Raw genomic sequence first — 24,457 nt, 5'->3', positions numbered from 1 at the left:
TAAAATCCTTTGTGTTAGGGAAAAATTCAAAGTTATCTAAATGTTCATTGTCAGGTCAATGGATAAATATATATTTTACAATAAAGCACTACATCTTAAAACATATAAGACGGTTCTATTTGCATCAATATAATTAAATTACAAAATCAGTGTTTCAAGAAAGACGTGCAAACCATAAAACAGTATTATATTTTGTTTATGAAAACAAAAACATGTAGTTGCTGCTAAAATGTGGCGAGGACAAATGGCAATCTAAGATGGTAAGAATATTTGGGTATCAGGCAGATAATCCAAAAAGGAAGGAAAGAACTTTATATTGGTTAAATTTTATTATTTATTTATTGGTTGGTTGGCCATGGGGCTTGAACCTGGGCTTCGGTGCTGAGTTCTTCAGCTCAAGGCTAGCGTTCTACCACTTGAGCCACAGCACTACTTCTGGTTTTCTGGTGTTTTATTAGAGATAAGAATCTCACGGGCTTTCCTGCCCAACCTGGCTTTGAACCATGATCCTCAGATCTCAGCCTCCTGAATACCAAGGATTACACCAGCACCAGGTTTTTATTTCTTAATTTAAAAAAATAAGGTTTGTCTGGGGGCATTGTTCAATCGATGGAGGACTTGCTTAGTAAGCTCAAGGCCCTGAGTCCAAAATACAATATTGAGAGAAAAAACAAAAAAAGTGATGACACATTCCTGTAATCCCAGGACTCTAGGAGGCTGAGGCAGGAGGATTACAAGCTCTGAACTATGCTGGGCTTCAAAGAGAGACCTTGGCTCAAAAAAAAAAAAAGTCTGAAGAAAAAGTGATAAAATATTAGCACTATTCAATTAAAACTTGTTTCAAATACCCAACTCTCTGCTACTGTTTTTTTTTGTAATTTTATATGATTAAACATTTTTTAACTAATTTATTCTTCATTCTAAACTTTGGTTCCAAGTAAAATCATCAGCTCAATTTTCATTTTCTTATACATCTATAAGTATTGTTTCAAACTTTGAAACTTTTCTGGTGTCATAATACACAGTACCTCTAAAGTGATGGAGAAATAGAAGCTACTGTTAAACAAACCAAAAATGTATAAACAAAACCTTTCTAATTGGTTACAGAGCAGAAGAGAGAGCCTAAGGGATTTTCTGTGCCCTCTTTTTGTGTAGAAATGGACTAGCAGTCTATGTGAAAGAAAAGAAGACCTTAGTTTCTCCCCAGGAACTGCTATAGAATGCAATACTCAAACGCAGACAGGCGTGGCTGTCAATTGCTTGGGGGCTTTGATACAGGACTTGACTGACTTCCTTGGATATTTGAAACATGACCAGCTTTCAGGACACACTATCTTTACACAGTGCAATACCCCTCTTGCTTTGGGTTTTATTTTTTAAATTACTTACTCCCCTTTACCCCTGTACTCATATCCCTTCTCTTTCCCTTTCCCTTTCTTTCATGTTTACTGTGTCTGGTGGTGTTTCCATATGCTCTTCCAAAATGCATATTACCGTGTGTCATTCATTAACTAATAATCACATAACCAAACAATTCTCCATCTTAATGCTCTTCTAGTATATACTGAATTGTGCAGTTATTGCAACATTTTACATCTACATTGTTCCAAAAAGAAATCCTGTACCCACTGAGTTGGTCCCCTTCCCTCCCCCCCCCCACCAAAACTCTGGCAATTACTAATCTGCATTCTGACTATGGGCTTGCTGATTCTACATGTTTCACATAAATGGAGTCATACAACATGTACCCTTTTGTGTCTGGCTTTGTTCACATGAATAATACTTTTAAGGTTCAACCCCATTATTAACTAATATCAATCAATACTTTATTCCTTTTTTGTTTGGATGACATTTTATTATATGGAGTTGCCAAATTTTGCTTTAACCATTCATCCCTCTGTTTGCATTTGCATTGTTTCCACCTTTAGACTATTGTGAGTAATTCTGCTATGAATATTCATGTACACGTTTTGTGTGGACTTCTGTTTTCATTTCTTTTGATTATATGCCTAGACCTGGAATTTCTGAGTCTTTTTACACATTATTTTTTGGGTGCATGACTTATATTTCCCACTAGCAATTTCTCTGTTATATTATCAATAGCTTGTTATTACTTGTTTTTTTTTTAATTAAAACTATCATAGTGGATATAAAGTGATATTTCATTGCATTTCCCCATCAATTAATACCACTAATTACCATGGGAAAAGTCATGTCTATTTTAATCTTTTGCTCATTTTTAAATTGAGTTTTTATCTTTGTGTTATTGAGTTATAATATTTTATTTTGCTTTGTTTTGCTTTTGTGTGTATGTGTAACCTAGGGCTTGAACTCAGAGCCTAGGCACTGTCCCTGAGCATTTTTGCTCAAGGTTAGTGCTCTACCAATTGAGCCATAGCTTCACTTTCTGCTTTTTGGTGGTTAATTGGAGATAAGAGTCTCATGGACTTTCCTGCTTGGGCTGGCTTTGAACCAGGACCCTCAGACCTTAGCCTCTTGTGTAACCAGGACTATAGCCATGAACCTCTGGTACTTGGCAGATTCTTTATATATTCTAGATACAAGTTCTTTATCAGGATTGTCATCAATTTCTTGGTATTGTCCTTTGAAATACAGAGTTTTAATTTTAATGTAGTACCATTTGTCAATGTTTTTCTTTTGTTTCCTGTGTTTTGGGTGTCATATCCAAGAATGCATGACAAAATCCAATATCAAGAAATGTTTCTATGTTTTCTTCTAAGAGTTTTATAGGTTTAGCTCTTATACTTGGGCCTTTGATCCATTTGAAGTTAAGTTTTGAATATTTACAGAGGAGGATCCAGCTTCCTTCTTCTGCATGCAGATATCAATTTGTCCCAGAGCAATTTATAAAAAGATACCTGTCATTCCTCACTGAATTTTCCTAGCACTCTTGTTAGGGTCAACTGGTTCTAAATGTGAAGATTCATTTCTGGATTCTTAATTCATCACATTAATCTATACATCTATCCGGGGGCCAATACAACTCTCTCTTGATTACTGTTGCTTTGTAATAAGATTTGAAACCAGGAAGTATTAGTTTTCCAACTTGGCTCTGTTTTCAAAATTATTTGATGCAATTTTTTTTATTTACAGCATGTTCATTATTTTTAATTCATGCCCTTTAATCCCTGCCCCTTTCATAGTTGATTCCAAAAAAAAGTCAGTTTTTTTGTGTTTTGTTTTGTTTCGTTTTTGGTCGGCCATAGGGCTTGAACTCTGGGCCTGGGCTCTATCCCTGCACTCTTCAGCTCAAGGCAAGCTCTCTACCACTTGAGCCACAGCACCACTTCCGATTTTCTAGTGGTTGATAGGAGATGAGAGTCTCAGGGAGTTTCCTGCATGGACTAGCTTTGAACTGTGATCCTCAGATCTCAGCCTCCTGAGTAGCTAGGATTACAGGCGTGAGCCACCGGTGCCCAACTTCTTAGTTGTAATTCTACTAAAAACTGTCTTTCCCTTCTTGTGGAGGTAACTGAAGCAATACCAGTGAACAAAGGCCTTTCTGTTCTGGTAGCAGTTCTTCCTCCTTCCTCTGAGTCTTTTCTTAGACCAATTCTCTTCTTGTTGTTTTATTAAACCCTTGAGACCTTTAGGACAATTACTCTATCACTGATAATTCCAGATGGATTGCTCAAACTGAAACTGTGTGAATGCCTTAATAACAGGGTTTTGGGGGAATATTTTTACATTGTACCTACCTAAAACATGGCACACTGAGACAAGCACAAATCATAATTGTACAGGTACATGCATGTATGATTAGCAAATGATATTACTAGATACACAAACACACATATATAATATATATATATATATTTGAATATTACATCTGTTTTGCTTTTTTTCACAGAAGTTTCTACATACAACTCCTTTCCTAATTCACAAAATGTAAACTTGGTTTTTAAGTAGAGAGACCGGGTCTGGCCGGCACCATATTGGCCACATAGCATATGGTAGGGTCTGGCATCTTGTCTTCATGGTGAAGCCCATATGTCTCCATGTTTGTGTCCTGTTTCCTGGCTGTTCTCCGGTCACCATGACATCCCAATTCTTCTCTCCATTGGAACTGAATTGGTTTGTTGGTATTGTTTTTGTCTTTCTTTCCTCTCTGGCCTGTTTCCTAACTAGGTTAAGTATATTAGCAGGCTGCAGGCCTTTGTAACAGTTGGCTGCCTGGAGACTTCCAGCGCTCTAATGAAGACTCTAAGATTCCACCTCTCAGAATGTGGCTTCTTTGATTTCTCACCTTACAACAGTTTTGATCCCTCCAAGTGCACATTTTGATTCAAACAAAAAATTGATCCATCTCTAGATCTTGGGTTATTTTTTTAATCAGTACTTTCTGTCTTTAGCACCCATCCCCTGGTGCCACTGTGCTAGCCATGCCACCAACCTAACACTAGTGGCCCAGGGACGCCTACCCTTGACACCAACTATGACTATAGGAAAAAATCCTGACAGCAAATCATTCATGCTGGGGGGTTTTCCCAGTAGGAGAATGTGAATCATTTTTCAAATTTTTAAACTATCATACATATATATATATATATATATATATATATATATATATATATATATCTGTGTTTTTAGACATAGCAAAAAAAAATTCATCAGAATAAAAAGTGTGTTATTTTAGCATCCCCAATGGCTGGACCTATCATTTTAAATGTTTTCATATTGAAATATTATTGATCAAGATTCTATCAATCTTTGGTCATATCAGGGCTGTTTTCTGAGGAGACTGACACATGCCAATGGTATTAGTGGATTAGGGGATATAACATACTGACATGCATTCCCAGTTCACTCCTTCTTCCAAGCATGGATGAAAGTGGAAACATCCTGAGCTGTACTGAGTGCTTTCTTTTTATCTTTACCATTTTTATAGGTGAAAAGAGATATATCATTGCTTTAACACGTATATCTCTGATGTTAGTGAAACTAGTGTGTTTTTCATGTTTCTTTTTTCTTCATGTGCTCATTTTCAGACGATTTTCACTTACTAATTTTTAACTATTTTTTAATAGATTGAGACTTCTTAAAATCATGGTTCAAATAAAACATTACTTATGTTCAAATAACGACTTTGCTTTGCACAGTTTAAGAGACGCTAACCACAATCAGTTCATTACATTTTGGGTGCTGGCTGAATCCCAAGGACCCTTGGGGTAAAGGCTGAGACTCCAAGAAGGTACTACTGGTCTGTGGTGTGACTTTTAGGAGCCTAGTGGGACATCCTTAAGACATTGTGGGTGTGCCTTCCAGGAGGATGATGGGACCCTAGCTCTTTCCTCTTCCTCCTTTGCCTCTGGACATGGAAAAAGCAACCAGCTCCCCCGTACACTGCCTACCATTGCCATGTGGCACCCTTCCCAAAGCCTAAAATCAATGGATTCCCCAAAACTAACCTTTGCTTTTTATAAGTTAATTAGTTTAGGTGCTTTGTTACAGTTACAGAAATCCAATTAACTAAAGTTGTTGCTAACAAAAGTAGCAAAATATGATAGCAGTTCACTATTAAACCTAAATTACAAAGTATTCCATGAGCTTCATCTATGGAAAAAGGACATTTGCAGACACCAATAATCTGGGAATTCTGAGTATGCAAATGGACAGCTGAAGTTGCTGCCTTACCTGAGCCTTTGGAAGTGTGCTAGGCCTTAGATATTAATAGTAGAAAGGCATTGTCATAATACAAGGGTAGTTGTGATCAATACATACACCTGTATGTGATCAAAACATACAGCTGGGAACAAAACTCTAGTATTTCATAGGGATTAAGAATAAATCCCGAGCTTCTAAAAGGTGAACCAATCACTGCCCCAAAGTAGGAGAACTACACTGAAACATTTAGAAACATGAAAATAAACAGTAACAACAGCTAACACTAACTCCAGGGAAACCTGGATTATCAATGAATGGGGCCCATAATCATGGCAACACTGAATTCTTACATGAAGTAAATTACACCTAACTCTGGAAACAGATGGGGGAATTTTTGGTGAAGATTAAGCAAGGAAAAGGGACTAAATTCTCTCCTGCTATAGAGAAAAGATCGTAGAGTATGCCTAGCATGAAACAATCAAGAAGTAGCAACACAGCATGTTCTATAAACACATGAAGCTAAACACTAAAATACACAGCTAAACAACCTATTAGTGGTTACCTTTGAGGAGAGAAGAATGTGTGCCGAAGTAGAAAAGTACATTATTTTCCATAACAAATCTAGGTTGAGTCCTGAAACTATTTTTTAAATATTTTTATTGTGAAAATACTGTACAGAGGGGTTACAATTACATGGGCAAGATAATGAGTACATTTCTTATCAAGCATTGTAGCCTCCTCCCTTGTTTACCCTTCCCATCCCTTCCCAGCTTCCCCCCCCCACCTAATCCCCCCCCCACCAAAGTTGTAAAGTTCGTTTTCCACATGACAACTTGTAACTTCTCATTGTTGCAACGGGTCTACCTGTATCCTTATTTAAACGACTTGTTTTTCCCTTCCCCTCCACAAATTATACGGACATCAAGTTCAGTGAAAGCAGGGGTTATACTGTGGGGGAGGGACATACAAAGCAACAAAGAAATAATCTTATAAATGCGTTAGAAACAAATGCATGAAAGAAAAAAAAACATTTAAATACATATCTTAGGGTTCATTTTCCTAACATCACCTTATCTGACCCTTTCTGCTTGACTCATACCTATACTAGATATTGCAAATAAGGGAAACCATGAGACCTATGATGAAACTATTTTTATTGGTAAAAGTTACTTCCTTTTTTTAAGGAGAGGAAGAGAGAATGGAACAGGTACATAAATTAGAAAAAAAAACCCTGAAATCTGCAGGAAAGGATGGAAAGTGGATATATGAGGAAGGAAGAAGGGAAATTGAAGAGAATTGAAAAGATTCTTAGCAATATGGAAAATGTTCAATGCCTGAATATGGAGGAGAGATTGCAGACCACTTCCTGAAAACACAGGGCATTCACTGAAAAATAAAATAAAATAGAATTATATCTTCCATATCACTCACTTCATACAATTAGCACAGTTGTATACTGTGCTCTTTTCTAATCATCTAACTGTAGAACATTATTTGGACAAGGCTATTATTTTCATGAGTTGTTCCATGTCTGCAGCATTATTTTAACTCCATTACAAGCTTTGTTTAATATCACTTTTGAGTGTGCCCTTCGTTCTATGTAGCCAAGGGAGAGATGCAGCTGGTTCTCTATAAACAATCCATGATTAATTGATAACCCTCTCTGTAGAAAAAGTAGGCTTTAAAGTTGATAGCTAATGAGTAAAAAGAAACCTAAATCTATTTTTAAAAAAAAAAAAAAAACAAGGAAGGGACTAGGAAGGTGGCTCAGTGGTAGAGCGCTTGCCTTGCATGCATGAGGCCCTGGGCTCGATTCCTCAGTACCACATAAGCAGAAAAAAAAAGCCGGAAGTGGCACTGTGGCTCAAGTGGTAGAGTGCTAGCCTTGAGCTGAAGAGCTGAGGGACAGCGCCCAGGCCCAGAGTTCAGGTCCCATGACTGGACCCCCAAAAAAAATTAAAAATAAAAAAAAAAACAAGGAAGGAGGGAAGGTAGGAAGGAAGGAAAGAGGGAAACTGTAATAAGTTCTGAGGATTGAACTCCAGGATTCATGTCTGCTTCTCAAGCATTTTACCACTTAAACTACACTCCCATCTCATCCCCAAATAGATCATTTCTAAAGTTTCTTTATAGATATTTAATGCATCTTATTCTATAAAGGACCATCATGTCACTGGGCACCAGTGGCTCGTGCCTATAATCCTAGCTACTCAGGAGGATGAAATCTGAAGATCATGATTCAAAGCCAGCCTGGGCAGGAAAGTTTGTGAGACTCTTATCTCCAATAAACCACTAGAAAACCAGAAGTGGTGCTGTGGCTCAAGCAGTAGAGTGCCCACCTTGAGCTGAACAATGCAGAGACAGTGCCCAAGCCCAGAGTTCAAGCCCCATGACCCATAAATAATTTTTAAAAATTATGTCTGATACTTTTGTCATACTTTTGTTTTACCAAGAATTAAGTGTTTACATATTAGAATTCATCCACTTCTCACACTTACTCCATAAGGTAGGTATTATTATAATCCTCCACCTCCATATTATATAGATGAGGGAACCAATGTACATACAGATTAAGTAATTTGTACAAGCTTGAACAGCCAAGAAAGCTGCAGAGTCAAGGTTGAAACCCAAACAATCTGACTCTAAAGTTTATACTCATATATATGATATATATCATATATATGAGATATATATACATGCATGAGATGTATATGTGAGATATATAATATGACCATTCAAACATGCATGATATTATTATGAGCAATTGGCCATTAGAGAACAGCATAGTATGTCATATTGTAGGGTTGTTCAGAGAAAATGTGGATGGGATTAGAGAAGAAAGATTCTATTACAAATAGAAATAGCTCAGTTTGCCAAATGATAACCTTTTAAGATTATTACAAAACTCACCCACAGCTCTGTCAAGAGACATCCATATGGCCAAAGCTGAAATGGACAGAGGTAAAACTGATGAGACTGATAGCCATAATTGCTGGTCACTCAGGTTTAACAAGTCTCTAACTACAGAACTCTAGCAAAGCTCCAAGGAAACTAAAATGTGGGAAAAGTGCCCAGCAATGTGGTAAATTAATAACTCAGTAAATGGATGGTTCATGGAATTGATTTTTGGTGAAATTTCATGTAGTAAATTCACTGTCAATGAATTGTTTGTTGCATTGTAGAATTGGAATGCATAAATGCTGGTCCTGTTCCACAGTCCTCAACTCACAGTTGTTAAATCCCTTTTTCACTTCAGCCTAAGAAATAAAACACCAGATAGCCTGTATATATATGTACACACACACACACACACACACACACACACACATACACACACACACACACACACACACGATTCACACTGTCTCTACTTCAGGTACTGCATTCTGATATTAACTACTGAATTTCTTTTAAAATATTGATTACACTCCAATAATACCATTTCCTAGAAAACCCTGTAACAGATGAATTTGTTAATTCCCTGATCAGATTGTTACACACTGTAAACATGTATTGAAATATTGCACTGTAACTCCACAAATATGTACAGTCATGTATCAATTAAAATGACAAAGAATGCATCTTAAAAAGGGAAATCTAAGAGAAAGTAGTAGAAGGCTAATATACCTATATGGCTTTAAAAAAACATATTGGACAGCATTTTGGAGGAAATAATGGTTAAAATTCCAACCAGAAATGGGGGACACAATTATCTACTGCAGTGAGAAGGGCTGCCCAATCCTAGGGTAGCTGTGAGGAGCTCACAAGCTCCAAAATACTAGACAGGCCACATGGCCTGGAGGGGTGCTGGGAAACAACGTTGAGAGGGATATGCCTTGATTGTAAGCTGCTTCTCCAATCGTTTCTCCCTCTTTTTCTTCCAAACCTACCTATTTCACTTGCCACTGCTAAGCTCTGCTTTCTGTTACCTTTAAGAGCTGCAATTGCCAACTTTCCAGCTAAGTGATTTGAAAGAAGCTAAGTGATTTAAAACAATCTCTCTAAGCCTCCATTTCCAAGTCTGATAAAAGGCCCTTAACAAATGTTAGTTGAATTGAATCCTGAATTATTCATTCTCAGGAAAGAAATCCATTTATCAATCGTAGGCCATCTTAGGCTTTTCACTTCTTCCCCAGTCCTAGAATGAAATGAGCAATATTTGAGGTTTCTTAAGGGGATATAATATAGCCAGTAAGAAGATATGGATGTGATGGAAGTTTCACTGCTGTTCTATCTCTACATGTCTGTCCCACCCCTAACCCCTCAGTTCCTAGAGAAAAAGACAAAATTGCCCACAGGTTCTTCTGGGGTTTCAAGTTCAACAAAGCTGATTCATCATTTCAAAAAAGAAAAAAAAATGGATGTGGGTTTACTGACTGGATTTTCAGATTATTTGACCAAAGCTACTATTTTAGAATGTTTTCTCAAATTCAGTGATGTATGTATTGGGGAGGGTTGTAACAAATTAAAAAAAAAAAAACCTATGCCAATTGCTGTTGTGTGAAGTATCATTTTGCCATGCATTTAAACAAACTGGAAACTGATCAGACTTCAGTTATGAAACATTGAGGGCTACTCAGCTTTATTTATTTATTGTCAGTTGTGAGGCCTGAACTCAGGGCCTGGCCTGGGCACAGTCCCTCAGCTCTTCACTGTACCACTTGAGCCACAGTGCCACTTTTGGCTTTTTCTGCTTATGTGGTGCTAAGGAATCGAACCCAGGGCCTCATGCATTCAAGGTAAGCACTCTACTACTAAGCCACCTTCCCAGCCCAAATACTTTTTTTTAGTCGGTCATGGGGCTTGAACTCTAGGCCTAGGCAGCTTTTGAATTTTTGAGTTCAATTATACTTTAATTACTTGGGAAAGAGAAGCATATTAGGAAGGAGAAACTACTTCACCTATGAACTTCTTTAAAGCTAAGCTTTGTAGAACAATGAGATTGTCATCTGCCATTTCAACTTGCTCACTGATGAGGAGATTGGAGAGGCCACCTCCAGTTGACCCTCTCCAATGGACTTGTTATCAGCCCAACTGAATGCTAATAACAAATATGAGCATCTGAGCTGGAGAATAAGTAAAACTGCTGCCTTTTTCAGGTATGTGCAACTTCTGAGATTATATCTGGATTGCAACTGGAACTTTCCAAATTAGAGTCAGCCCAGCATTTAATATAGGGAGGGAGTTTGATTAACATTCCTTCGGCTTGCTTTTTAAAGCAAAGTGGTTTTCTTGGCATGTTTATTCGATTTTTGTTTTCCCTATGCATGCAAGTTCCTTCAGGAGAGAAAAGGACTGAAGTTTGGACTGTACTTACTAAAAAGATGGCGGAAGTACTCAGTGGATAAAGCTGGGAAAATATAAAAGTAGAAGTATGACATGTGCCTATTATACATATGGGTACTGCTAATGAAATGGGGACAGACCATACTGAAACACCAGCTTCTCATTACATCATAGTGTTGGTGAGGAAGATGACAGACAGAGACCCTGTTTGAGTTACTCAGCATCATTCAAAATGATTCTGTTACCTTTAACACCAACTAAACATCCAACCCCAGCAAACTGCTGAGAAATGTGTTGTGTTCAAAATAGGAAAGTGAGTACTACACTGTCCTTACTCAAAAGCTGTAGCTTCTAGGACTAATAAGCAGTATACCAATATACCAGTACCTAATATTGATAACTATTAGTTGACTGATTAAGAGATATCTGATTGTTAGGTGAAGAACACATTTGTTCTTCCTGGAAGCTATATAGTTGAAAGAACATTGAATTTAGAGTTATAAGCCTATCCTGCCAATTTACCAGTAAAGCGATGTGCAATAAGAGATAAAGCCATCCTTCCTAGGCCTTTCCCAGCCGCGTGGAGTGCCAACCTTGCCTGGTCCCAGCAGGTCTACTGAACAAACCTACCCCTTACGTGAAAAAAAAAAAAGAGATAAAGCAATCCCTCTGAGCTTCCAGTTCTAAGTTTGTAAATGGCCATAAACAGTTCTAATGTGATGAGGAGTTAAGGAAGAATTAAATGGGCTGACAGTCTGAAATCAAACACTGAACAAAGTCTTTAGCAAATGTTAGTTGAATTAATTCTTAAATTGTTCATCCTAATTTTTTTTTGCTCCTAATGTTTATCTTTCCCCCAATAATTATAGTCAATTTATTATCTTGTTCTCTGGATCATCTAGTAGCATTCCTCCTTTCAAAATAATCTACTTGGTTTTGGCAAAGCACAGAAGCAAGCAAGACTAAAAGGAGGATTAAATACTACAGTAGCATTTTTTAATGACAAAAACCTTCTTTGAGATATGAATAAATTCCCTGAGCAGCCCCGGTTCCTGGTGTATATTTGGAAGAGAGGCAGCAAATCTAATAGCTACTTGTCCAAGGAAGGATAGCTGTGGACTTTCACTGGGAATCCAGCAGTTATTTTATGCCATCCTCTATCACCAAGAATGGCCTCTTGACAGTTAATTAGCTCGATTAACATTACTATCATTCTTGATTACATTAATGTGAACATGTATGGCATATTGAGATTCCTCCTTTCAGGTCAAAAAAAAAAAAACAATAACAGAAAACAAGGGAAGAGATGCAAGTGAAGGACCCAAACCCAGATGAGTTTGAAAAGGACCACTCTGAAAAGCGGCTCCAATGCCCAGGAGTCTGTGGCCACCAAAAGGGGCCAGCCAAGCAGTCACAGAAGCTGACCCTTCTCTTCTTCCAGAAGAACTGGTGCCCATAAGACTTTGGGACAATCATCTTTCTATTGTGGTGACAAAATCCCTGAAAGAATCAAAATGGCATGGGTTCCTGATGGAGGAAGCCTGTTCACCTTATGGCGTCAGGGAAGTTAAGTAAAGGGAATGGCTAGAGTCCCAATATCCCTTTCAAGGGCATGACCTCAGTGACCTAACTTCTTTCCAGTAGCTCTACCTCCCACTGGAAAGAGTGGGAAAAAGCCTTTAATACATCGGCCTTAGAAACTATAGCACACTTCATTTACCAGTGAAATATAAGAATTCTTACAATTTCACTAGAAAATATAGCCATTGAGGTTCTATCTATGTAAATAACTCTGTAATGGTGAGCTTCTGAGGGAACTTTCTAGAGTCCAAACCTGTCATGTATTTCTAGAATATCAGGATGCTGGTATGGGTCACTGTTCAGAGATAACATTAAATATGAGGTCAATGCAAGTATCTAAATGAAATGGCCATACAAAACCAAGAGTTGATCATGTAAAATCAAGACCAATTAACAAAACATGTCAAAGACTTCAAAACATTTCATTTTTATTTCCCCGCAAAGAGATCCTGAAGATATGTCTCATAAAACTATGTACCAGAGCTCACTTTATCTATTTGCATTTATTTTTCTAAAATGTATATATATAAGATAGTTTTTATTTATGATAAAGCTAATTAAAATAGTGAAAAATAAATGTCCTTCAAGATGATTCATATGCTTAGGACAATTGAATTTTAAATGCACAATTTTAATTTTAATTCCTACTATGGCTAATTGTTCTATAATGACTGCTGTTATATTTGAGTTATATATATACATATATATGCATATTTCAGCATAGTAAAGATCTAGCATTTGTAGAGTACCTACTACGTGTTTATGACTTTTTTGTTTGGGTTTTTTTATTTTTAGGGTTTTTTTAACTGTATTTTTTTTTGTCTTTTCTTACTGGGGATCAAACCCAGGATGTTGAACTTGCTCGGCAAGCGCTTTGCCACTGAGCTACATCACAGCCCTATGACTTCTGACAGTTTCAACTTTATTTATTGCTGTCTCCTCTCCTACTTTGAGTTCCCCTAAATGCAGAATTTGAAATAGTATTCCAGGATTTAGGAGGTGAGAGAAACTCTGACAGGAATGGAGATGGGAAAGACAGCCAGTCAAGCCTTAATCCTTTGGAGCTTAATCCTGCTAGAAAAAAAATCTGGAAACCATTGAACAACACACCCAACGGTTGATCCAGCTAGTATATATTATGTTGGTCAATGTTTAACAACCAATTCTGGGAGAGAGTGGAAATGGTCTGATTCCCGGTGTATTTGCCAATTTCTGAGGTATAAATATTCTCACTGCTAATTTCAAGCTACTAGAGTGACATCACTGAACTTGGAGTTTGGGAAAAGTAAGTACTCTAAGTTCTCATAAGTTGGAACAGACATCTGCAGTGTACCACTGTGTCTCCGTGTCTTCTAACACTGGTCTGTCATACAGTCAGCAAAGCCAGCTTCACAGGCCACAGAGATATAGATACCACCATGGAAATCTGGTTTGTATGCAGCAAAGTCATGGTAAGGGTAAGAGGAAAGTATGAGGTTATAACAGTGACTATTACCTCCCAATATTAATAATGACTAAAGGCATATGGCTTGCCAAAGGTCACACAGCTAGTTGTGAAAGAGCTGAGATTCAAACACAGTCCTAGTGGACACCAAAGTCCTCTTGTCTCTGTGTCTGTCATACAAAGCTTGAAGTCTCACAGTATCAGAGAATAAAGAAAATTATATTGAATTACTTATGGTAAACAGTCATGCCAAGTAAATCTAAACATATAACGGTCAAAACAATAAAAGCTGAAGTTGTCAAGGTGGCTGTCCTCCATCCAGATGTTCAGGGACCCAATTTTCTGTTACTTTGCTATCCCCAGGCCATTGATGCCATCTGTATCCATCTGAGCCATTTCTTTAAAGCCATGGTTTGCATACCTAGCTGCAAGGCATTCTGGGATGCCCAGTCCTTGGCTAAGCAGTTGCTTCCTAGTTACAACTGCCTGGTAATAGGTAGAGAGGATATTTTGTGGGATGTTAACTGCCTCTACCATACATTTCCATGGGCTATTTAAGCTAAGATACTATATTTCATTTCTTCGTGTAAATAATTTGGGTACATAATAAAAAGGTAAACTTTTGTGTCTGATCAATAATTTTTTTGTTTGGTATAACTTAGAACTTCAGGTTTTAAAAAAAATTAATAGTCATACAGGGTACCGTAGCTCACACCTATAATCCTAGCTACTCAGGAGGCTGAGATCTGAGGATCACGGCTCAAAGACAGCCCAGGTAGGAAAGTCCCCAATTAACCACTGGAAAATCAGAAGTGGAGCTGTGGCTCAGAGTGGTAGAGTGCTGACCTTGAGCAAAAGAACTCAAGGACAGCACTCAAGCCCTGAGTTCAAGGCCCACAACCAGCAAAATTAAAAAGTAATACTTGGCTGGGAAGGTGGCTTAGTGGTAGAGTGCTTGCCTGGCATGCATGAAGCCCTGGGTTTTATTCTTCAATACCATATACATAGAAAAAGCTAGAAATAGTGCTGTGGTTTACATGTCAGAGTGCCAGACTTGTGCAAAAAAGAATCTCAGGGATGGTGCCCAAGCCCTGACTTCAAGCCCCAGAACTGGCAAAAAAAAAAAAAAAAAAAGTAATACTCATTCACAGCAGTATACTGGTGGAGACCTTGTAGTATAATGTTTACCAGAGGGCTGACAGCTATGCAGAAGCCATACCAGTTTCAAACTCAGCAGTGGGCTCCTCAGCCAGCCCCAGTGCCTTGGGCTCTTGAGGAACCCAAAGTCCCTGCCTGAGAGGGCCAGCTGCCTAAGATCTATGGTGGCAAGATCCTGCCAAAAGCCCAGCATTCCCACAGGCACCTGATCACGAGCCACCAACTGCAGGATGGCACAGTAAATTGAACAGGAAGAAAAGATTTGAAAACCATATCGAAATTCCACTGTCTTGGAGCCCCCAACCAGCCATTTTCTCATTTTTCTCTTGTAAAACAGCACTTTATGGAAATGGCGTGCATAGAAGAAGCATAAGTGGGACAATTCCTATACACTGAGTGGGACTTGAAGAGACATGCAGAGGATTGTGGGAAAACCTGCCAGTGTGTGCGTGGCTGCCCCTGGGCCAGCTGAACAGCATTGGCTCATCTCTACCCAAATGGCCACCATCACTACAGAGGACAGGTATCCACCTGGAGGGAGGGAGGGAGGAAGGGAGGGAGGGAGGGAGGGAGGGAAAGAAAGAAGGAAGGAAGGAAGGAAGGAAGGAAGGAAGGAAGAAAGGAAGAAAGGAAAGAAAGAAAGGGAGGGAGATAGAGAGGGAGGGAGGAAGGAATGGAAGAAGGAAGGAAGGAAGGAAGGGAGGGAGGGAGGAAGGAAGGAAGGAAGGAAGAAAGGAAGAAAGGAAAGAAAGAAAGGGAGGGAGGAAGGGATGGATGGAGGGAGGGAAGAAAGAAGGGAGGGAGGAAGGAAGGGAGGGAGGGAGGGAGGGAGGGAAAGAGAGAGAGGAAAACTACCTACCAAGCCAGAAATGCCCAATAAGAACATTGATCATTAAACAAGTATAACATAAACAATTTCTTAACCAACACTCAAGAACTCAAAACTTAAAAAAAAAAAAGAAACAAAAAGAAAGACTGGTAGCCAGGAGGCAGAGTGTCACAGCACCTCTGAGAGATCTTCAGAAGTTGCTTTTACTGAAGCCCAAAGTGACTCTGGTTAAATGTCTGACCATGCCATTTCCTTTGACGCCTGTCTTAGTGCCCACAGCCAAGTATGCACCGATGCTCCAGCCAGGTGCTGTGCATTTAGAACCTTTGTCCATAGGAACCATAATCTTTAGCCTGGATCTAGAGGCTTGCTTTATGAAGGAAAACCTACCTCTTAACTTTAAAACTTCAAAGGGTGGGGGAGGAGTGAGGAAGGTGGGGGAGGGCTGGGATAATGGGAGAACAATAAGGGAGGGGGTAACAATGCTCCCCAAGAAATGTACTCATTGCCTTATTCATGTAACTGTAACTCCTCTGTACAGCATCTTTACAATAAAATAAAATTTTGAAAAAGCAAAAAAACATCAATCCTGTTGAGCCAATTAGTACAGGTTCAAGTGAACTTGGGTAAAAGTCTATCGAATCCTTTGCAAAAACTAGAGGACACGTGTCAAAGAATAGCATTTCTTCAATCCACGTACAGACAGATCTGACCCGTGCCTCACCAGACATGAGACTTTCTGTTCAGTATTGGCCTGGACTCCTCTGTGTCATCTTGTTCTCAGACTGATCTGATCCTCATGTCCCTTCCCATTAATGTTCACACCAAGTCACCCTTGCCCAGATCTAGGGTAACTTCATCCACAGTTGCTTAGGTTGATGCTTTTATAGATGCTTGTGTCCAGTTTGGGGGGATCTCCGGAGAAATCCAAGCCAGGAGTTCGCAAAGTCTCCTAGATGCCCAACTTCCCATAATAATATCATCATATGAACATAATACAATGGTCCTATGGACATTATCAGCCACAGTTTATTAGCACAGACAGTGCTAGTTTGTTACAGAATGATCCTAAAACTTTAAGTAAAGATATCGAAAAGTCTGAACCTATATTAAACCTCAATGCACAGAATAGTATGCTTCCTGAACAAAACACAGATAACCAAACATAAACTATTGAGACACCCTGTGATCTGGAAAACATCTTATCAAGTAAGATGGTCAGACCCTGTATAACCACAATTTTTTTCCTGACCCAAATCCTGGACCTAACACCCAGGCTTCAAGCCCAGAATCCCAGAAGAGATTTTGGTATTGAAGAGCTCTTTTCAGCTTCAAATATCCAGACTCAAATTGAAAACAGTCAACTTAGCACCGTGAACACTGAACCAATCTTAGAATCACTGGACACACACCCAGAATCACTTCCTACAGCAAACCCCTCTGTTCAGCCCTATAGGTACAGAGGGGTATTCCAACTTCTTAGGCCTGGAAACAGATGTTCGACATGCAGATGTGGGTGGACTTAAATTCCTCATCAGCCCTAAGTATCCTAAAACACTCTAGCTTCTTCATGAGCACCAATTGGTTTGACATAGAGGTTCCTTCCCTGGCTACACATACTTCCTCTGGAGAGTGAGATTCTGTTGAACTGTAGAGACACAGCCCATGAGTTCTGGTTTTGAAACCCTGGGGAGCTTGTTCTTCACCAGCAACAAAATCTAGACAGCAATGAAAAACTTTCTCCTGGCTGATTTGGCCTAGACCTCAATGAGTCTCAGTTTAGCTCTGTACATACCCAGCATGTGCCAAGCTGCACAGTCCCAACTTTTCTGAACACAGAGTTCATACGTGGACGGCATTTACGACTTCCTTGTGGACTTAGTAGAGGGAGCAGTGACTGACTATGGAATGTAGTTGATAGTGTAGCTAGTTAGTCTCTGCCATTAGCACTTATAAACACAAAATTTGTATATAAATATGAGCATGTTATAAAATGTAAGACAATGATCTCAAATTTTTTACTTAAGAAATTTATGAAGCTGGGTACTGGTGGCTTACGCCTGTAATCTTAACTATTCAGAAGGCTGAGATATGAGGATCACCGTCTGTGAGACTTGTATCTCCAATTAACCACCAGAAAATCTGAAGTGGCGCTGTGGCTCAAGTGATAGAGCACTAGCCTTGAGCTGAAGAGCTCAGGGACAGCGCCCAGGCCCAGAGTTCAAGCCCCACGACTGACCCCAAAATGAAAGAAAGAAAGAAAGAAAGAAAGGAAAAAAGAAAGAAAGGAAGAAAGAAAGGAAGAAATTTATGACATTAAGAAATTTTTAAAAACTACATTAAGGAGTTGGAGGCAAGGCTCAGTTGGTACAGCACTAGAAAGTGAAGTGAAAGAATCAAGTACCATGTTTGAGTCCAGATCTCAGACCATAAAAGGGAAGAAAAAAATAAGAAAAATTACATTGAGACAGAGATTCATGACTATTTTTATGTTCACTAACAAAAGAATAACAACTAACTACAGGAAAGAAAACAGTAACATTTATTAGTATTAATAATAAGAAATATACACTGTAATTTGAGGTTAAAAGAAAGCGCTGGGGAACCTGAATAGCTAAGTTCAAGTCTCACCTGTCTGACATAATGGTGAGCACCTTTAATCCCAGCACTTGAAGAAGTGCTAAGGCAGAGGAATCTTTGAGTTCTGAGCCAGCCTGGGACTTAGCTGCCCTGTGCTTCACTTTCTTCATCTGTAGGACCTTGATAATTATACTACCTACTTCTTAGCACTATATGTAGATTCAATAAATTAACATTCATGGAACACATTTCTGTGTACTGGAAACATTTTCTTTTCTTTTCAGGGGCTTCTACTTCAAATGTTCAATGCCTTTGACTTTATGGCCCTCAGTGTCCCCTGGACCCCAATTTCTCCCTCATGAGAGAGAGAGAGAAGAGAGAAGAACAGAACAGAAAAGGAAAGGAAAGATGATGCAGACACAAGCAGTTCTGACCCAGGTTAGCTTTAGATGTTAGCTAAGGAAAGGTCTCATGGTCTCATTTTCTCTTTTCCTGGCACCTAGAATGTCTAGCCCCTGGCAAGCACCTCTCTTAGTCCTGGATAGGAGAAGACTGTGCCCTTGGCTTTCTACTTTTCAGTATACTGTGTGTCACAGGTTTGGAAACATGAATTGATTAAAGGACACCCAACTGCTGTGTAAGTCAGTGCTGGTTCACAATGGTGGCTCAGCATGGCCTACATCTGCCTAAACATCTGCTCTGGAAGCAACACCCTACAGACCCCAAGCACACCTCTTCCCGTGTCTTGTCGTGGCCTCAAATAGTCAAGGTTTGCAAGTAGATCAAGGTTTGCAAGTTGGGGAGCAATGTCACCTGGGGATCAAGGTAGAATCTTTTGGCCAGAAGTATTCAAAGAAGAAATAAATGTACTAACGTGTCTCAGCTTCCCCTTCAAATTTCAAAAATGGATTCCTGAGCATAATATGTCCTGGCCATCTTAGTACCCATGCTCTCAATTTCTCTTTTGTGATCCATCTACTGGCCCCCAACTATGTACATATCAGGGCAACTTTTACACTGGCACACAAATACTAAGAGACATTTGGTATGATTCAAAGATACATATGATTTAAATTTGCATGTATGTTGATTTGGGCAAAACATATGAAGTGTGTTGCTATCCCAAGGTGACAAGATTATTAAAAGTGAAAATCATTTTAGCTCAATGTTTTCTAACATTTCATTAAATTTCCAAGTTTTTAAGGTTTTCTACATACTTAGTTAAGTTTTGAGATTTTGATATACATTACTTTGGAATTTAAAATTGATTTTTGCCCTCTAGAAAGCAGAGTTAAGGACTGGGAAGGTGGCTCAGTGATAGAGTGCTTGCCTTGCATGCATGAGGCCCTGGGTTTGATTCCCCAGCACCACATAAGCAAAAAGAAAAAAGCAGGAAGTGGCGCTGTGGCTCAAGTGCTAGAGTGCTAGCCTTGAGCTGAAGAGCTGAGGGACAGCGCCCAGGCTCAGAGTTCAGGCCCCATGACCGGACCCCCCCCCAAAAAAAAAGAAAGCAGAGTTGAATTGCTTTACATGATCAGACACAAATTATGTAAAAACCTTAGTTAAAAGCAACATAATTAGCAATTTTGTTGAAATAAAAGCTAGAAAAATAATTATATAGCCAAGTATAGTGGCTAATCCCTGTAGTTCTAGCTACTTAGGAGGCAGTGTTTGGAAGAAATGCAGTCGGAGGCCAGTCCAGACCAAAGTTAGCAAAACCCCATTGTAGCAAATAAGTCAGAAGTGGTGGTGTGTGTTTGACAGAATGCTGTGATTCCAGACTGTCCGGGACCATATCTGAAAAATAAAAAACAAGAAAAAAGTTAGTGACCATTTTAAAGAATCAGAGCATGTTTGTAAAGTGGGATAATTTTTTGCTCATTCTGAGATGGATTAAATACAGTAAGTTGTAGTTTTATTTTAAGTATAAAAACTCAATTTGACTCATTTTCAGTATTTTTGTAACAAAGTTTAGTTTCTTAAGTACAGTACATGCGAATTCATAACAAAAATTTAGATACAGGGATGGGAGGGGGAAACTGGAAGAAATCAAAGGAAGGGTAACATTATCCAAAAAACAAAAAAAGAAAGAAATGTGTCATAACCTGACTTATGAAATGGTAACCCCTCTGTAAACACCTTAATAATAACAATAAAACTTAGATAATTAATTAATAAAAGGGAGTTATATATATACCTTAACTATTTTGTAATACATACATATATATCTTAACTATTTTGTAAATTAATAACAGGGTTTTATGTTTCAGACCCTCATATTTTCAGTTGGCTTTTCATTTTTGGCTGGCACCCTGCCATTTGTGCCACACCTCTAGTTCCAGCTTATTGCTGGTTAGTTGGAGATTAAGAATTGCAGTAATTTGTCTGCCTGGGCTGGCTTCAAACCTTGATCCTCAGATCTCAGCCTCCTGAGTAGCTAGGATTAAAGGCATAAACTACTATGAGCTACTGGAACCTAGCAATAACAGAGTTTTGTTTTGATTTATGTGAGATTTTTGGCTGGGACTTAGCTATAGGATCTTGATCTTTATAGTGTGGTTCACTCTTTATAATTCTATGAGTCTTTTTCAAATTTCACCTTGTTTACAATGTTTAGTTTCAGTCTCTTTAAAGCAAAGTAAGTATTTTCAGATATTTGTAAATTCTTCTAGCTTTTCTTCTTGATCAAATGGTCTTATCAACAACTAGTTTGTCAGACATGTTTTTCCATCTCTCGCTTTTGTTCAATCTTTCACAGCTTTTGGCTTCATTTTCATTTGGAAAAATTTTTTGCACTCATGTTTCAGCATTTTAATAATTGAATTACATCTAATTGAGTAGGTTATGTCTTATCAAGTTTGGCAACAAGTTCAATAGATTCTTTGGGCCCTTAATTCACCCAGTGGGACCAGAATTATGCAGGTGCACACCAGCACTGGCCATGCATTTCTTATGCTGTGGTATGCCTCTGTGTCTTGCACACCACACCAACAACAGCTAGTGCCCGCAACCAGTAAACTAGAAGCTAGGTAGAAGACTTGGGGGACCAATTATACCATAGATGACAAGATTTCCTGACTTACAACAGCTGAAAACACCTGGAAAGTATAGTGTTTAGAAATAGCATGGAGAAACCAAATTCTAGCTCCAGTTCTTCAGCAAATATTACGTAAGAAATAGTTGTAAGCCTAGGAGAGTACCAGTTTTGGACTATTGTCAAGGTTACATTCTAATTGCTTTATGTCTACCTAAGAGTTCACAAACACATTCACAAACGCACAGGTCTGAAATTCTATCCAAATCAGCCCCATACATACTCACCATCAAAATATTTATAGATGAAAATATTTTTGTAAAAATGAGTAAGAACAAAGATAGCCCCTAAGAGGGCAAAGATTTCCTGCCTGCATACAAGAGGTACTGAATAAGTGTCTGATGAATAGTATACAAGCTGAAATGCCTGCCAGTGTATGTCTTTCATTTTAGTGTCTATAGTATCTGTGTTCAACAAGCAAATGCCCAGTGTTTAAATGGATCCTACAAATGAATTTGAGGTGGTAACTCAGGCGTGACTTGAGCAATTCCCAAGAGCGCTGGGTGAGGAAAGGTGATCTGGAAAAGCACTGGCATAAAGGTTTCTGAAATTGTCACAGTGTACGGGAAATCACTTCAGGGTTTATATCTAAGTGATAATGGACACGAAGAGATTGGAAATAATCATTGGAGTTTTCAGTTTAGAAGCAACGTTGGATGAAATAAGAGACTTCTTATGTCATTGAATAAATCAAATTAAGGCAATTCAGAATCGATAGTAGCCTGATATTTAACATACATCATTGTACATCAATAAAAAGTAAAAGCCAAACAGCACCAAAACTAGAGATGTGGGCTTAATCATGATTAAGTCTCAAAGTCAGGTAGAAAAACATATCATTGATTGATCATCAAAGATTTTCGATTAACAAAGTAGCAGAGGGAGGATGCCCTTTTTAGTTAATCAGGTCATTTGATTATCTCAAGAAAATTGGGCTAGGAGTGTGGTTAAAGAGGAAAAGTGCTTATCTAACATGGGTTCAATTTTTCAGTTACTATGGTGGTATCTGAGTGATAGAGGTCAGAGAATTGTAGCTACTTGATAATGCTGAATTTAATATCCCTCTCACCTGGGTCCCCACTTTCAATCAATGCAAAATAGACACAAAAGTCAGACTTTTAGTTGGACACTGACAGTGGCTTGCATCTGTAGTTCTAGTTACCCTGAAAGCTGAGATCTGAAGTTCTTGGTTCAAAAGCCAGTCTGGGCAGAAAAGCCCATGAGATTTTTATCTCCAATTAAGTAGAAAAAAGCTGGAAGTTGAGGTATGGTGTAAGTGGTAGAGCACCAGCCTTGAGCAAAAAAAGCTAAGAGAGAGTGTTAGGCTCTGAGTTTAAGGCTAAATACGGGCACACACAAATACACACAAGAGCATACACATTTGCATGTCAAACTTTTGCTAAACTCTTTTTTAACTTGCTTCTTCGGCCAGACTTTGTTACAGGTAACTAAGTGTGGTGAGTATGAGTGTGCAAACTGAAAAGTGGGTGGGCTTTTTGTTGTTGTGGTTTGGTTTTTAGAACCAAGTAGAAACCAGGAAAGTTTATCCTTTTCAATTTAGCATTTGGTGGGTGTGGCAATCTGGGAAGACCTGGGAAATAATTACTGTTTGGTTTGGATGATATGCTTGACTGCATTAAAAGAGCATATAATTTCAGCCTAAATGGAGACCTAACATTTTTTAAGATTTATCTAAACTTCCAAAAAGTTTGTGCTGTAGGATGTAGCCATCTAAGACTCTCGGCAGGTATCAGTGCAATTCAAAACACTGGGCTCCTTCGAAATCAGGGCTCTTTAAAAACTTCTCTGAAAGCACCTTGCTCTTCAGTTAACATTCATGTAATCTCATCTCGAGAAGTCAAAACAACTGTGCTGCAGATAGTTGAGGCTTTTACTTAAGCACAGAAATGACAAGAGCTCTCTCTTTCTGCTCGGGAAGAAAAACCCCTTCTACCTCCATCTTACCTCCCTCCCCCCACGTTCCACATCTCAATCCAGAGGCTGCTCATGGGTTCTGAGGAGAACCCCATGTCAGACAAACTTTATAGAGGAAAAAAACAAAACTAAACGCAACACTACTTGAATGAAAAAGAGAGCCACGTCCTGAACCTCTCAGTCCCGACTTCCCGGCCCGAGCACCTCTCCTCTCAGAGACTCTGGGCAAAGTGCTCCGAAGGGTCACCTTGGGTGCTGCGGGGGCAGGGGACGGGGATTCCGGCGTGTCACCTGACTCTGCCGGGAACCGGGACGTGCGGAGAGGAGCATCGGATCCGGGGAGGGCCGGGCCCCAGGCTGGCCACCCACGAGGCGATCCAGCACTTCCTGGCACAGCCTGGCTCCGGCCCCAGACGCCAGGGGTTCGGTACTCGCCGGCGCTTCCCTGGACAGCTGGAGGTGCGGGGGTGGGGGGGGACAGGGTCCCCAGAACCCCCGCCTCTGCGTCTCCCGCGCCGGTGGGATGGGGCAGGGGCTCGGGCCAGGTCTTACAGAAACCCACGCAAGTGTGCGGGACCGGAGGGAGGGAATGCTTTCAGAACTGGGCCCCGCGGGGCGGCGGGCGGCCGTCTCCGGGCGCCACCTGCGCGCCGGGAGCGGAGCTCGCGAGTGGGGGTCGGAGGCTGGCTCGCGCGGGGACCCCGCCGCCCTGCCGAGGAGACCGGGGCGTGCGTCCCCGCGGTGCACCGCACACCAGCGTTCCCACCGATCACTTCCTCCGCTCCCGCCGAGCCCGGCCCAGACTGCCGCCGAGGGGAAGTTGCAACCCGCGGCCGCTCAGGCGCCTCCTTCTCGCCAGTACGGCCCGGGATACCGGAGAGCACGGCCGAGCGGAGCCCGGCGGCGCTCACCTCGCGGACCCTCC

The 24,457-nt window shown here is 39.8% G+C and overlaps 1 protein-coding gene across 1 annotated transcript in view; it reads left to right on the top strand.

Annotated features, from left to right (window-relative positions):
* The first annotated feature begins 24,055 nt into the window (after positions 1-24,055).
* The window catches only part of Map3k1 (mitogen-activated protein kinase kinase kinase 1, E3 ubiquitin protein ligase), a 67,667-nt gene continuing 67,265 nt past the window's right edge, over positions 24,056-24,457 (top strand). Inside the window, exon 1 of the mRNA XM_013018502.1 lies at positions 24,056-24,390. Within this exon, the coding sequence (XP_012873956.1) occupies positions 24,056-24,390 (335 nt within the window). The remainder of the gene's footprint in view (positions 24,391-24,457) is intronic.

This window comes from Dipodomys ordii, unplaced genomic scaffold (genome assembly GCF_000151885.1).
Source record: "Dipodomys ordii isolate 6190 unplaced genomic scaffold, Dord_2.0 Scaffold41, whole genome shotgun sequence".
Classification (NCBI taxonomy): domain Eukaryota; kingdom Metazoa; phylum Chordata; class Mammalia; order Rodentia; family Heteromyidae; genus Dipodomys; species Dipodomys ordii.
Note: the sequence above shows the minus strand (reverse complement) of the source record. Positions and strands in the feature narration are given on the sequence as shown.